The sequence below is a fragment of the Borostomias antarcticus genome, assembly GCF_949987555.1.
Source record: "Borostomias antarcticus genome assembly, chromosome: 20".
Lineage (NCBI taxonomy): Eukaryota > Metazoa > Chordata > Actinopteri > Stomiiformes > Stomiidae > Borostomias > Borostomias antarcticus.
Genome location: NC_140253.1, coordinates 11,750,225 through 11,765,958, shown reverse-complemented (window position 1 = coordinate 11,765,958; position 15,734 = coordinate 11,750,225). Strand labels below are relative to the sequence as shown.

The 15,734-nt window shown below is 46.5% G+C and overlaps 1 protein-coding gene across 1 annotated transcript in view; it reads left to right on the top strand.

Annotated features, from left to right (window-relative positions):
- Positions 1–378: 378 nt before the first annotated feature.
- naa15b (N-alpha-acetyltransferase 15, NatA auxiliary subunit b) overlaps positions 379–15,734 on the top strand; it is a gene marked incomplete at its 3' end in the record, with an annotated part of 31,546 nt that continues 16,190 nt past the window's right edge. Inside the window, exons 1-5 of the mRNA XM_084454605.1 lie at positions 379–505; positions 5,674–5,758; positions 6,200–6,304; positions 7,603–7,760; positions 8,514–8,648. Coding sequence (XP_084310731.1) covers positions 452–505; positions 5,674–5,758; positions 6,200–6,304; positions 7,603–7,760; positions 8,514–8,648 — 537 coding nt within the window. The 5' untranslated portion in view covers positions 379–451. The remainder of the gene's footprint in view (positions 506–5,673; positions 5,759–6,199; positions 6,305–7,602; positions 7,761–8,513; positions 8,649–15,734) is intronic.

The following is a 15,734-nucleotide window of genomic DNA, read 5'->3' as shown; positions in this document are numbered from 1 at the left end:
TATATCAGTAATATTTCGGCGCTCCGACAGGTGCGCAGTGATATTGGCTGCTCTAAATTATCTTTGCCCGCAGGTGTCAGTAGCGTAGGCTACAAAGCATTTAATGAGGCTTCGAGTAATTAATCTTTTTAGATGTGCCTAAAAAGCTTGGTGTTTCAGAAAGCCTCGTTTCGCCATCGCTACTTATAGCTACGTGGATTTGACACGATAAGTTAGCTTTACTGCCATTTTGGGCTTAAAGGGTACCGAGCCGAGCCGAGCCGAGCCGAGCCGAGCCGAGCCGAGCGCTGCCGAGTGCCTACCGTCACCACGTGAGGGCGGAGAGAGGAGAGCCCGAAAACGGAGCAATCGAGTGGAGAGAAGGGGGGGAGATCTGGCGACACATTAAACTCGTTAGTCTTTATCTACATGTGCTGAGGTCGAGGGGGGATTTTGAATTGCCACCACAAAGATGCCGTCAATTACTTTACCGCCTAAAGAAAATGCTCTGTTCAAGAGGATCTTGGTGAGTTGACGCTGATGCATGTTGATGTCTGGCTGGCGAGCAGAGTCACTTTTAAAGATCCACACCGGCACCTTCGTGTCTCCTGCCCGGCTGGGTCCCCCTGGCCTCGGCATCGGTTCTGCGTTACGAATGTTGCTGGCTCGGCTAGTCGGCCTCGGTTATTAGGTAGTTAGACTAGCTTGCCTGCTAACGTTAGCTACCTATGTCTGTAGCTTTTGGCTAGCGAAATGGCAATCATTGAATGGGAACCAAACAAGCTGTCAACCAGGCCCTTTGTTTACTGTCCTGGCCATGCTTGTACCCATCTAACTAGTGCTAGCTAGTTAGGTAGCTAACGTTAGTAAAGCAAGTTTGTGCCGTGTCAATTTCATTGAACGTTAAGTTAGGTAGATAGCATTAGCTATGTCACTTTCCCTTCAGTGGTACCGGGCAGCTTGATCAGACTCGTTTATACAGCGGCTAGCAACAGAGAAGGCCTCTCGACCAATGTAGCTAGCTGGCCATCACAACTAGACTTGATGACTTGATCTTTGCCTTTTGCCAGATGCTTCCCAAACGAGCAGTCGGGTCGCTGCATTCAGCCAATTCCTTGCTAGCTATATAATGTGTCAAATTGGTGTTAATTAGCTATGTCTAGCAAGTAACTAGCTATCTAGCTAGCAACTAACCAACTGTACAGTACCTATGCAGGCTAGCCAGCTAGCATTGAATCGTTTGCTTACAGGCTGCAACTAAGCACTGTCGTTAACTATTCTAGCTAACAACACTAGTTAACTATTAACTAGTCAACCCAGTTGTTAGTCAGTAGAAGACCATAATATCGGAGAATTGCCCCATTGTGATAGCTCAACAATGGGTGCAGCTAACGTGAGCTAGCGGGTTAGCTGTCAGCACTTCATGGCTGACGTTATCCATGTTTGCTAGATGCACAGTGAACTATTCAGGCCTGGAGTGAAGCGAGGAAGCTGGACTTGCTAGCTAGCTTACATTAGCCGTAGCACATTAGCCTTTCCTGATAAACGCATGAACTAAGTGATATATATACCCAGACGGTTTGGTTTTTCAACAAATTGATGTTCGCTATGATATTGGCTTGTTGTGAAGGAAGGTTAGCTGCTTTCCATCACTGCTCGGCCAACATAGCGAGGGATTCCGTTAAGTGTTCATGCCCCATTTGCAAAGCGCTTGCAAATGAAGGGGAGCTGCCACTTGCTGAAGTTGTAAAGTAAAACTGAAGTTGTTACCCGCCACGACCCCCCCCAGCCTATATCCTGGCCCTCAGTTCAGGTACATGTTTGGGGACACAGGCCTGACTGGTAATGTATGGCTAGTAGGTTCTTGTTGACATTTGTGGTGTCAAAGTCCTTCCACGTGAATGTCCTCCAGGCTCTGTTGTTGTTCGGGTTGCCTTAGAGAGAATGCTCAAATGACAACTCTATCAGAGTAGAACGGGAACAACTGTCTGTCATTGAGAGCAGGATGCTGCGTGGACTCTGTGCATCGCATTTCTACTGACTACTGAACACAGTTCCATAGATGGATCCGTCTACCAGGCCGCACAGAGGTCAAAGAATCACTTCCTGTTTGGAAAGCACTTAATGCATTGGTTACCTTGTTGGTTACCTGCATCCCATAGTTTAATTCAGTCAGTGTGCCAGTGGGATTTGACGACTGATCATTAGGCCTAGCAAGTTGACATCTTTACATCATAGACTACTTTATGTCTTCACACTCAAATTCAAGTTGCAAGACTAAGGCCCTGTTGGAATTTGACACCTGGCGTAAAAATAGGCTATTATCGACATTAGACTCAAGTTATGCCAGAGTGCCTGACAAAGTGAACTGAGGGCTGCCTGTCCTGCCACACCCCTCTTGTCTGTTCTCCCTCCAGACTTGGCAGTAGGCCTGCATTATGGGCAAGCCTCCAACCTCTGATAGAATAGAATGGATTCCATTGCTGGAGCCTGCATAGAGGGGTGGTTCACTCCCACACGCACAGACACAACTGAATAGGCCTGTAGCCGAACATACGTTTCTGGTCACTTAGCCAAGCATAGATGAATCTGAGTACTCAGAAGCTCTCGCTGCGGCAGACGGCAGCTTTCCTTTTTTTTAAGTATCGAGTCGAGCTGTCGGTAGCATATCTGGCAGATGCAGTGAGATTTAGGCTACTTGGACTTTCTTCCACGTTAACTCACTTCAGGGAGTTGGCTATAGCTACAGAAGCTCACTTTCTGGGCAGGATGAGTTTTTCATTTTGTCCCGACCATACACTCCCCATGAAATATGTTCAAATGCAGCTGGATTTGAGAGGTAGTCGCCCTATGTCCATGTTTTGTTGCGTTTTACTCTGAAGGGAAAGTGACATACTAAGGACAGACAGACAGACTTCATTGATCCCCAGGAGGACATTTTGTTTTGCAACAAAAAAAGCACTACCAGGACTAAATACAAATGTACAGTAAACACAAAATATACAAGAGTGCAATGCAATAAACGGTAAACAATAAACACGTGTATACCCATAGATAAAAGGATGCCTAGATTCCGCAAAAACATGCCTATTCAGGTACAGTATGCCTATTCAAGTATGTCCACGCTGATGAAGAAGTAAACATTACTGTCCATAGAGTCTTGGCATCAAAGAATCTTGGCACCCTCCAAGGCGGCTCGGCTCCTTAGCGTCCACAGCCGCTCGGAGGCATTGACCGGCCCCACGGCATCCGTTAGGAAGGTCACTGCGGCAGGGTCAGTCTGCGGCATGACCCCAGAGACGCGTGGCCTGCGCTAGCCTTAGTGTTAGCTGTCAGAACAGACACCTCTGTTTGGCGCTGCGTCGCCGCCGCGGCCCAAGCTATTCTGGGTGCGAGGTGTCGAACACGCCAGATAAGCACTGCTGGTGTTACTAAGGTGACATTAAAGTTGTGTGTGTGTGTGTGTGTGTGTGTGCCACTCAGGCCGCCTTGTTACTTCTCACACCTACGTAAACACAGTATAGTAGCACTTGGCTGCGGCCTTGAAGGGTTTTAATCCCGCTCTTACGTCTCTGTTTTTCTGACAATTTTGATCGCGCATTTGTCTCTTGCTTTGATTATAAGACGTTGCCATTTTGCCAATCGTGAAGCTATCATTTCTAACTGGATAGCATTGCCTGTATCTCGCACATTCAGTTGTGTGACTTTGGTAGGATGATAGGATGCAGATCTGCAGGCCCAGGAGGCGGAGCAGAGCGAGGGTCTGAGGGACCGGCCCACGTACGCCCAGCTAACGGGCAGCAGGCCTCGCATCTGGAACGAAACGCCGCAGGCCTCCAGAGAAACATTTTTGGGTCTTAAAGTGGATAACGAGTTTGCCGGTGACTCAACAGTCAACTCTATTCAGCGCTGGCTTGCGGCTGTGTCACTCGCCCCTCTCTCTCTCCCTCCCTCTCTCTCTCCCTCCCTCTCTCTCTCCCTCCCTCTCTCTCTCTCTCTCTCTCTCTCTCTCTTTCTCTCTCTCTTCATGATAGCTCCTGTTCTTATGTCTATCTGTCTCATAGCGTGTGGGGTGCAATTAGTTTTGATGAAGTCAGCGTAATGCTTTGGGTTTCAGAGTGAAAAGGTTCAGTCATCCAGTCAAGAGACTAGATTCTAGACCCTATTAACGGCCAGTTACAAACCGACACCGTGGGCCCTGCACCCTAGACGTCAATAATCTGAAACAGCAGGTTCCCTGAGCGCTCTGACCCCGGGTCACTGATTTAGGGCCAGCTGACCTCCGCGGATCCAGACCGGATGTGTTTGAATGGAGAGCTTAAAGCTGGCCCTGGGTCTGTGGCCGAGGCTGACACCGCCCCACTCAGTATCAGTGGTATTTTACACACACACACTCACACACACACACACACACACACACACACACACACACACACACACACACACACACACACACACACACACACACAGTCTGTCTTGTTCATACAGGCCAACACACTCCCGACCCGACATGAACTCCCAACCTGACATAAACTCTCTCTGTAGGCTATATCTATCTATGCCCCCTCCCCCCACACACACGCGCACACACACGCGCACACACAGACACTGCCTCGCACGTACGGACCCACACACTCCCGACCTGACAAACCCCTGACCTGACATAAACTCTGTCTATAGCCTATATCTGTCTATGCCCCCCACCCGCACACACACACACACTAACACACACACACACACACACACACACACACACAGTCTCTGTCTCGCACGTACAGGCCAACACACTCCCGACCTGACACAAACTCCCGACCTATCATAAACTCCCGACCTGACATAAACTCTCTCTGTAGGCTGTATCTATCTATCGATCTCTCTCTTTCTCTCACACACACACATTTTCCCTTCCTGTAGACAACGCTGGGGCAACAGTGAACGATTTGATTGGGACTGGCTCATTTGCAGTGTTGGTGAGACTCGGCCTGTTGAATAATGGCCATGCTGACTTTGTAGACCCATCTACACTCTGCTATGCACCGTTATGTCATTATGCGCTTTCCTATGGATGAGGGTTCGGTGGTAGTAGTGTTGTCAGGGCCAGCTCTGTGTGCAGGTGTGTGTCTGTAGAGACTAACCTCATGTCCCTCCTAGGAGGGAGAGCCTGTCTTCTGTTCACGGTTCAGTGCTTGGGGGGGGTTTCTGCTCCAGAGCCCGCCGGGACCCCGTCACACACACGCCAAATCGAGCAGCTTAGTCTCGCCAGTCGCTACAAGTTAGAACACAACGTGGACATACCGAGCGAAGGAGCGCGTCCCGGAAGAGGTTCTCGAAGAAACTCTCTCTCTCTCTCTCTCTCTCTCTCTCTCTCTCTCTCTCTCTCTCTCTCTCTCTCTCTCTCTCTCTCTCTGGTGAGAGGGAGGGGGCCAACGGACACGGGGTGCGGCCCCGGCGCGCCTCCGGGGCGTGGGGGGGTGGGACGACGCGTACTCTGTGCTGATAAGGGGTGCGGTCGAATTTGAGAGGGCGCGGGGTCCCGGATGGGCCGCCTGTACTGTTGGGGTGGTTGGAAAAAGGTTTGTTTGTAAGAACGTGCCGATTTATAAATGCACGGTTTGAAAGGGTGTTTTATCGTGAGGGTGTTTCAATAAAGTGCCTCAAAAGTTTCTCTCTTCCTCTCTCCCTCCGCCCTGACAGCGATGTTACGAACACAAGCAGTACAGAAACGGACTCAAGTTCTGCAAACAGATCCTGTCCAACCCCAAATTCGCCGAGCACGGAGGTAAAGGAAGATGGAGGTTATGTGTCCTCGCGCCACAGCCGCCTGACAGAGATACCTGTCTCAACAACCATATTCTCCCTTCTTTTCAACCCTCTCTCTCTCTCTCTCCCTGTCCCTCTCTCTCTCCCTCTCACTCTCTCTGTCTCTCCCTCTCACACTCTCTCTCTCCCTGTCCCTCTCTCTCCCTCTCACTCTCTCTCGCTCTCTCTCTCTCCCTGTCCCTCTCACACTCTCTCGTGTCCCTCTCTCTCTCCCTCTCACTCTCTCCTCCTGTCCCTCTGTCTCTCTCTCTCTCACACTCTCTCGTGTCCTTCTCTCCCTCTCACTCTCTCTCCCTGTGCCTCACTCTCTCTCTCCCTGTCACACTCTCTCTCTCGTGTCCCTCTCTCTCTCTCTCTGTCTGTCTCTTTCTCTCTCCCTCCCCCCATCTCTTCTGTGTAGAGACCCTGGCGATGAAGGGGTTAACGCTGAACTGTCTGGGGAAGAAGGAGGAGGCGTACGACCTGGTCAGACGAGGCCTCCGCAACGACCTCAAGAGCCACGTCTGTATCCTTGTCTACCTGAGACGGGAGTGTATGCCCGTGCGTGCGTGCGTGCGTGCGTGTGTGTGTGTGTCTGTCTGTCTGTCTGTGTGTGTGTCTGTGTCTGTCTGTGTCTGTCTGTGTCTGTCTGTCTGTGTGTGTGTGTGTGTGTGTGTGTGTGTGTGTGTGCGCGCGCACGCCTGTTGTCGTTCCTCAAGGGTATAGAGTCGAACCCAGTGGTCAGTAGTTGAAAAAATGTCAATGGGACGCTGTTGATGTCTACACACACATTTTCACAGACTCACCGGTTTGACATTGAATAGAATATCTCTACCAAGGTTCCCCTCAGGACCCCCCCCCCCCCCCCCCCACACACACACACACACGTGCAGACACTTGAGTAAAACCTGATAAGGGTGTGTTATCTCAACCTGGACCTACAGTAGCCTGCAGTCAACACAGCCCTAGAACACACACACACACACACACACACACAGTTATAGAAAGGGCTACAGGGCCAGTTTGTGAAGATTTGTGAGAGGATCAACACTTGTGGCCCACTGACATTACAACACACAGATAGGTCACTCAAGGAAGGGCCGGTTGGTTTTTGTGGGTGAGTGTGTGCGTGTGTGTGCGTGCGTGCGTGCGTGCGTGCGCGCGCGTGTGTGTGTGTTAGGGCTGCTCGATTAATCGGATTTTAATCTAGATTAAGATTTGGGCTGTCAACAATCATTAAAACAAAATACTTGCCATAAAACGATTTTGCACAAATCAAGCGCACCCTACACTGTAGAGCTATACTGTGCTTGACCCCTCCCCCACCCCCCAAAGCCCCAAAACAAACACTTTAGTTCAAAGCGAGACGAGTTGTCAAGCGAGGTGCACGCATGCTCCTCTCGAACAAAACACGACAAGAAGAAGATTATGGCAGCAGAAAGAGAGGTGGACAAGAGAGCTAAGGCGGAGCTTTAAAGCTTCTTTATTTATCAGTTTTGGCACTTTTATTTATTTATTTATCAAGGTCAAGGTTCACTATTTGTCTCCCATGGGAGAAATGTATCTAATCCAAAGAACATTGTTAAAAAGAAAAGCCACTGTCAACATTTAATAAATGAATTGTTATCAAAGTCAATGTATAATTTGATTTGTTAAGAAAATGTTAAAACTTTGGATAAAAAAAAAATTCAATGAATAATCGTGTTAAATAATCGTGATCTCAATATCAATCAAATTAATCGTGATTATGATTTCTGCCATAATCGAGCAGCCCTAGTGTGAGTGTGTGTGTGCGTTGCGTTCCCTTAACCCCGGCGCTCCCAGGCTGGCACGTGTACGGCCTGCTGCAGCGGTCCGACAAGAAGTACGACGAGGCCATCAAGTGCTACCGCAACGCCCTGAAGTGGGACAAGGACAACCTGCAGATCCTCAGAGACCTGTCCCTCCTCCAGATCCAGATGAGAGACCTGGAGGGATACCGGGTGAGAGAGAGAGAGGGGAGAGAGAAGGGGAGAGAGAGGTGAGGGGTACGGCCTGAGGATGGAGGGATGGGGAAGGAGCAGAGGGAGAGGAGAGGGGTGAAGGGTACAGGCAGGCTGAGAATGGAGGGAATGCGGAGGGAGGAGTAGAGAGAGAGGGGTGAAGGGTACAGGGTGAGGAGGACGGAGGGAGGAAGGGAGAGAGGGACGATGGGGAGAGGAGTGGAGAGGGGGACGAGGGAGGGGTCAGACAAGGCGAGTGTCCTAAGCGAGAGTGGAGGGAGGGTCAGGGGGATTATGCTTAAAGAGGCTCCATTCTGCCTCGTCCTGTGGGAACCTCTTTCACATGGGCCCTCCCCTCTCTCCACGCGCCACCGCGCTCTATTCCAGCTCGTCTGGAAAGAAGGATGGCTTCATTCACGCGGCTGTGTCAAATCTGAAATGCCCTGTGCGTGCAGTAAGTTTAGCAGCTGCGGATTGCGAGTGTGTGTGTATGAAATCGGTGTTCGTGTGTGCGTGCGAGAGAGAGAGACAGCTTAATCTGGGTACCATGACATCACCGGGACACACACCTACTTCCTCTTCTGCCAGTAGCGCTATTCTCTCTCTCGTCCTCATAAGCTTACCGCTAACCTCTGTCCGATTCTCCCTCTATAGGAGGCGGGGTAAGCTAACTGCTAACCCCCGTCCTATTCTTTCTCTATGGGCAGGGGAGCTAAGCTAACCGCTAACCTCCGTCCTGTTCTCTCACCACAGGAGACGAGATACCAGCTGCTGCAGCTGCGGCCGGCACAGAGGGCCTCGTGGATAGGCTACGCCATCGCCTACCACCTCCTGGAGGACTATGAGATGGCCGCCAAGATCATCGAGGAGTTCAGGAAAACGCAACAGGTAGAGTGGCGTCTCAGCCACCACCACACACAGACGGGACAGCAGTATCTGGGTAGTACGGGCGTTCTGATGCCAAGCTCCGCGGATGTCCCGGAGTCCCATGTTCATTGGCCGAGAATTTGCAATTGGCATTTCACTCTAGGCGGAACGGGCGTCTCAGAACGAGAAATATGGCGAATGAACACCAGTGGTCAGAACCTGTACACATGTCATTCACTGAATCCTCTCATTTACTGTAGAGGGACAAACGGTCGGACATGAGCATAACCATATCTGCTTCACGTTGCCACGACGCAAGCAACCAAAAAAAAAAGACCGATGCATCTTTGCCGGACGATTTAGGAGAGTCATTTGAGCTTTTTTCTGGATGTCCAGAGTCGAAAGTCCTCAGGGGGCGTTTAGTTAAATTAGAAGTCTGGGAGTTAAATACTTTAAGCACATAAATGAGTAACACTTAAAACATTTCATATGTATTCATATTCATGAAGAAAATATCACATTTCTACTCCTTCATTACCACAAAGCAGCATGCATCAACATCATGTTTAATATTGCATCTGGCTTGTTTATTGATTAAAAAGACAGCAGTTAAAGGAGTAGTAAAGGGAAATGCATGTTTAGCCCTGTTTTAAGGTTTCTTATGATCATATACAATGGTTCAGATCAAAACGTTGACAAAACTAGCACTTTTGAGAAAGTCTGATAATTGCTCTACCACCGTTTTGGTCATACAATGGATGTGGGTGGGCACCGTGAAAAATCATTCAAAAAACATATATATGTAAGGGATAATCAACGAGTAGGTGTGCATTAAACGGTTTTAAGGCACGACGTGGAGGCGAAGAACCACCCGACGCGCAGCGAAGTGCCTTAAAACCGTTTAACGCACACCTATGAGTTGATTATCCCGCTTATACCATGGCCCCACATGCCAAAGACAAATAAATATGTGCCATTTACTCGCATTTTCTACATTAAAATATAAAGAAATTTTATTTATGTGTTGCTCATTGCTGAGTGTCATTATAGTCCCTAACTGCTAAATCACGTTGCTATGGAATTACAAATTGAATATAATTTCTTGGAGGAACAGCGATGACATCCAATAGTTAACATGGGTTTGGAACCGTAAGTGAAATGGAAAGTGTCCGTTACCTTTTCTTTCGGCAATGTCTCTCAACCCTGGATACGACCTAGCAACCAAACAATGAGCCTAGCAACCCAAACTAGCTAATTCCATAGCCTACTGTACCCATATATCTATGACTGTAGCTACCTGATATTGCTAGATAGCAATGAGCGAAGTGTAGGCTACTGCATATTTGCTGTGCAACATATAAATCGTCCAGCTGACAAACCTAGTTGCCAACAAACTATGTATGATAGCCAGATTGTCCTCAACTCCAAAAGTATTGTTTTCATGTCGTGGTATATTGTCAGTCGTATCCAATACATCCATGGTCGTATCGTTCATTGTGAGTGGATTTGCGAGGACGGGAGGTGTTGTATCATTATGTGAAGCAACAGGGTTATTAGAATTCAGCAATTGCCTCTTCATATTGTGATATATTTGGATTCCGTATATACTGTAAATGAATAAATGAGGCGGAGACCGTTTTTTATACGGCTGGCTTCTTTTACTGCAACTCTTAGACCATGGGTCTCAAACTCGCGGCCCGCGGGCCATTTGCGGCCCGCCACACCACTCCATCCGGCCCGCGACATGATGTCAGAAATATAATGTCATCCGGCCCGCAAAATACTTTCTTGTAAACGGCGCCGGCAGGCAGGCCTACAATGCGAAATTCAAGTCGCTCAAACGTGGGGCGAAATGCTGTTATTGTGCGCAGCGCGTGAGGTGAACGATGCAGTCACAGGTGCTATCGATCCACACGCGACTATGAACGGAATGCAGCTCGCCACCGAGGGGCTGTTTTCATGGTTAACTAACGTTAGGAACACAGACAGTTTCAAGAAAGATGGACATTGCAGTATTTTTTGTAGAGTTCAATGGAAATGCTACCTGCCTGATATGCAAAGTGGCCGTTCTGAAGAATTATAATGAGCTATTCATTAGGCTACTAAACATGGAAAGTGTCGGGAGACGAGAGGAAAAAACGAGCCACACAGCTGAGAGGGCTAACGTCTCAGTCTTTCAAGATAAGTGTCTAGCCAGAAATAGAGTAGTAGCCTACACATGTATTCAAGTGTCTGGTAAGAAATGGAAACAAACTTGAACTTTAATAAATGCAAGTAGCTACAGGTCCAGGGCAGGCTTACAGTAGTGATGCATCTTGCAGCTAAAACAGAATAGTAGGTAGTACAAATGTAGGCTATTCAAGATCAAATAAAAGTAAGGAAAAAAGATTTGTAGCACTAACTGTTAAAATATATAAAAATGTATGGAAACCGGTTTGAATTTGTATGATGAAAATGTTAGTTAGGGAATAGTCTTGCAACATTTAGAGACTGAGTTGTGAGTCTAGTAATGGAAATAAAAAATGACATTTTCCGAAATATTGCACTTTCTAATAGTTAGTAGTAGTTGAAGTGGCCCTCCTATGAGTTGACGATACCAGCAGTGGCTCCAAGCCAATTTGAGTTTGAGACCCCTGTCTTAGACTGAACAAAATCATATCTGGCTACTACACCACTAACGTGCACCACCACGTTATAACACGAAGTGAAAAAACAGTTTTTGATTTGGGGACAGTGAGGTGTCTGGCTATCATAAAGAGTTTGTTGGCAAATAGATTTGACAACTGGACAATGGATGCGTTGCACAGCAAATATGCAGCATCCAACACTTCGTTCATGGCTAGCTAGCAATGGTACAGCAGGCTATGGGATGAGCTCATTTAGGTTGCTGTCAAAGCCGGCGCATTGATTTAGATCGGTAATTAAACTTCAGCCGAACTACGTGTGCTACGTGTGCGTATATACGGTTTTAACGCACGTCTGCTGGCCAATCAGAAAAGAGTATTAACCCAGGCCATGGTATAAGATCATAAGTAACCTTAACAGGGCTAAACATGCATTTTCCCTTTACTACTCCTTTAATGTTTTCTTACAACCGAATGAAGCAAAAAGCAGAGAGTGGGTCATCTCATATATTCAATTATAGCACAAACGTCACTAAATAAACTGCCAGCTGCTGTATTGGTACGATGTAGACTACACTTCAACTACAGTAAACCGTAGTCCCTCAGGGTTCAACTTTTTTCTTACAGTACAGTAAGCATCATATTTCCTATTCTGACAGTGCAAGATCATTTTGATTGTTATCAATGTACAGTAGCTAGATCCTTTAACAGCAGTGCTTAGAGAGAACACCAATGGACATTCTATTTCTCACAGATCCACTCATTTTCTACAAAACATGCATCATCGTTCCAGACTGGTTGGCCTGTGGGACGGGACCAGAATTCCACACAGTCCTGGTCTGTTGCATTATGGCCTGTTCCATTTTGGCCATCAGGCCGTCCAATCTCCCAGTACCTGCAGTGCAGACAACACAGAGAATCACGGTCTAGTCCTGCATGAGCTACTGTAACAACACACAACCACACCCAGATCAATGATAATCAGTCTTCAGTCTTACGATGTGGTCAGTGGTGTTCCGTCCACCCAGGTCCAGGTCCCCTCTCTCTTTATGTCAGTCAGACCAATCCAGGGCTCTGCTCTAGTTGAACCTCCAATCAGCCTATTGATGAACATCTATTGATGGTGGAATTAATCATCACACATATCTCTATACATCTCTGTCTCTCTCTCTCTCTCTCTCTCTCTCTCTCTCTCTCTCTCTCTCTCTCTCTCTCTCACTCACTCTCTCTCTCTCTCTCTCTCTCTCTCTCTCTCTCTCTCTCTCTCTCTCTCACACACACACACTTGTGCGCGCACACACACACACCTGTTCCTCTCTGCTGTTTATCACCACCAGGTCTGCTCCTCTGCTCACACAGTCCTGTCTGCTCTCCTCCCAGGTTTTCTTATCATTGAAGTTGTAGTTGTACCAGCTGCCACCAAACTCCCTCCATCCTTCAAGCACTTCATACCACATAATGCCGTTTTAGTGAAACAGAGGACAGATATAAGACTGTTTAAATAAATGTTTGAATAGTCAACTGCCACATAACTGAAGAGGAAGCAAATCAACATAAAATTAACAACCTAAAAAGAACTGAAAATATTTCCTGGCGCAGCTCTAGACTACTTTTCCATTTGAACTTAAAGGACAATGCTCGTTTTTGACAACCTGGACCTTATTTACCACATATTATAAGACGTTTGACTCACCGAGATCACTTTGGTGTAGTTCGGAGGCATGTAGAAGAAATTTAAAATCCAGCGCGAGCCAGTATATCCATGTAATGGCGGTGGTCGGGGCAATTAGAATGCAGTTTCTAAAAATCTATTTTCTGCCGCGAAACGGTTGTTTTCATCAATCTGTCTTGATGAATCGCTAGTTGTGCTTACATAGAGCATAGGCCTGTTGTGGTTTTCACATGCCATGATCTTTAGAAACGTCTTTCGAAACGAAATAGCTTCCTCACTTGCTCCAGCACGCATTCGCACAGCGCGCAATTGTTGCTCCAGCATGCTGTGCAAGTGAGGAAGCTATTTCGTGTCTAAAGACGTTTCTAAAGATCATATTACAGAGGCATGTGAAAAACAACACAACAGGCCTATGCTCTATGTAAGCACAACTAGCGATTCATCAAGACAGATTGATGAAAACAACCGTTTCGCGGCAGAAAATAGATTTTTAGAAACTGCATTCTAAGTGCCCCGACCACCGCCATTACATGGATATACTGGCTCGCGCTGGATTTTAAATTTCTTCTACATGCCTCCGAACTACACCAAAGTGATCTCGGTGAGTCAAACGTCTTATAATATGTCGTAAATAAGGTCCAGGTTGTCAAAAACGAGCATTGTCCTTTAATGTCCAGGAAGATACATTGATCTCACTTCCGATTCTCTCATTCAGCCCTTCTATGTCCTTCTTTAGCTGGTCTCTCTCCTCCTTTAGCTGGTCTCTGTCCTCCGTCAGGTTGTTGTTCCTGGCCTGTAGCTGGTCTCTATCCTCAGTCAGGGTGTTGTTCCTGGTCTGTAGCTGGTCTCTCTCCTCAGTCAGGGTGTTGTTCCTGGTCTGTAGCTGGTCTCTCTCCTCAGTCAGAATGTTGTAGCTGGATTTTTGGTCTGTCTGACAATCAGCGTCAGCTGAGAGGAGAGAGAAGTTGTGGTTTGTTTGATGCAGAGAGTCTGTGGTTCATTGCTCTGAAAACGGCTTTGAGCTCATCTACTCTTTAACATCGGAATGTACTTAGTATTTATCCAGTAATACTGATATTAAAACCACTCTTTACTCTTGGGCCCAGTATTTCAAAACATTTAATCTGGATCAGAATGATCCAGATTTTGTAATCCCCTTTTTGCTATCCCAGATCAATTTGATCTTGTAGGTTTTGTACTGGTTTTTCAAAGAATTTCCAGATGCTACAAGATCAGAATTACAGAATCTAGATTTGCAGTCTTTGAATAGGCCTCCGTTGGTCAAAATAATACAATATTTCATTGACACAGACGTGTGACAATATTGGGAAGTGTAAATCATCATATTATTCATGTTCATTTAGCTGCATTAGTGTACAATACATAGGCCAGAATAATTTGGGTCTGGTCATAACCATCTGTCTGGTCTAACTATACCTACCTTACAAAGGCAAAAGAACTTAACTAACACAGAAGATCAATATACTCACAGAAGATCAATATACTCAAGATCAATATACTCACAGAAGATCAATATACTCAAGATCAATATACTCACTTAAGATCAATATACTCACAGAATATCAATATACTCACAGAAGATCAATATACTCACAGAAGATGAGACGCAGGGAGATATTGAGAGTGGCTTGTAGGACACACAGCAGACCTAGGGTCAAAACAACCAGTCTGTGGACTTTTCTCCCTGTAGGATGAACACACACACACATACGTCAAGACATGTTTGGGTGCGTGCGCGCACATTAATTGTATTCTTCTTACCTGAGCGTGGTGTCACTGTGGTCCGCTTTCTGTCCCTCCGTTTCTCAGATGCATTCACATAGTCACTCTTATCCACATTCATCTCCATGATGCTGTTACTTTTGTTAGAATAGACCAACTACACCCTCGTCCAGTTTTGCTGCTGAGCTGATGCACTACTAGGATGCGCTAGATGTGTGTATGCAGTTTGTCTCTGGTTTTAACCGGGTCCCTCCTCCCTACTGATGTGAGATTGAGGTTTTCACACGGGAAGATCTGTGAAGTTAATAGGTAAGGCAAGCAACAAGCAATTCAAAGTGCTTTATATGAGAAATTAAAAGCATCAAGACAAAGTACAAGAAACACGTAAAAGGTCATGTAAAACGAAATGCAAAAAGGACGTTTAAAACAAAATGTAAGAAAAATGAAATACAGTGTAGTGTATGAATTAATAATTATTTGATTTAATAAAAAGCAGCGGCAAATAGAAAAGTATTCAGTCTTGATTTAAAAGAACGGAGATTTGCAACAGACTTTCTGGAAGTTTGTTCCAGATATGTGGAGCATAAAAACTGAATGCTGCTTTTCCATGTTTTGTTTTAACTCTGGGGACAGAAAGCAGGCCTGTCTAGTAGGCCTACTAGAAGGTTTTTTTTTGTGTTTTTTTTTAACCTCTGGGTGCTCTGCAACAATGGTGAATGGCCTTTTTAGCAAACAATGATATCCAGAAGTGATCTGATTGGACAAAGAAGGGCACAACTCAACACTTTTTCTTTTTTAATCAAAGGTTTTTAGCCTAGACTGAAGGACGGTGAGGTTGAATTGCAGAGTGTGAACAGTTTTACATCATGTATCTGCTAGTGGTTCCACCCAATGTGAACCCACAGGATGACATCATGGAGGCCAGTTTTTCTGAGGTCGGTTCAGTCATGCACCTGTTCCATATAATCATGTCCGTGGGTGGGTATAAAAAGGCATGCAACTCCAATGCGTAATGACGCACAATGGCTGCTTTATATGTACTGCTGTTGGATGATGTGGAGGAAGGAA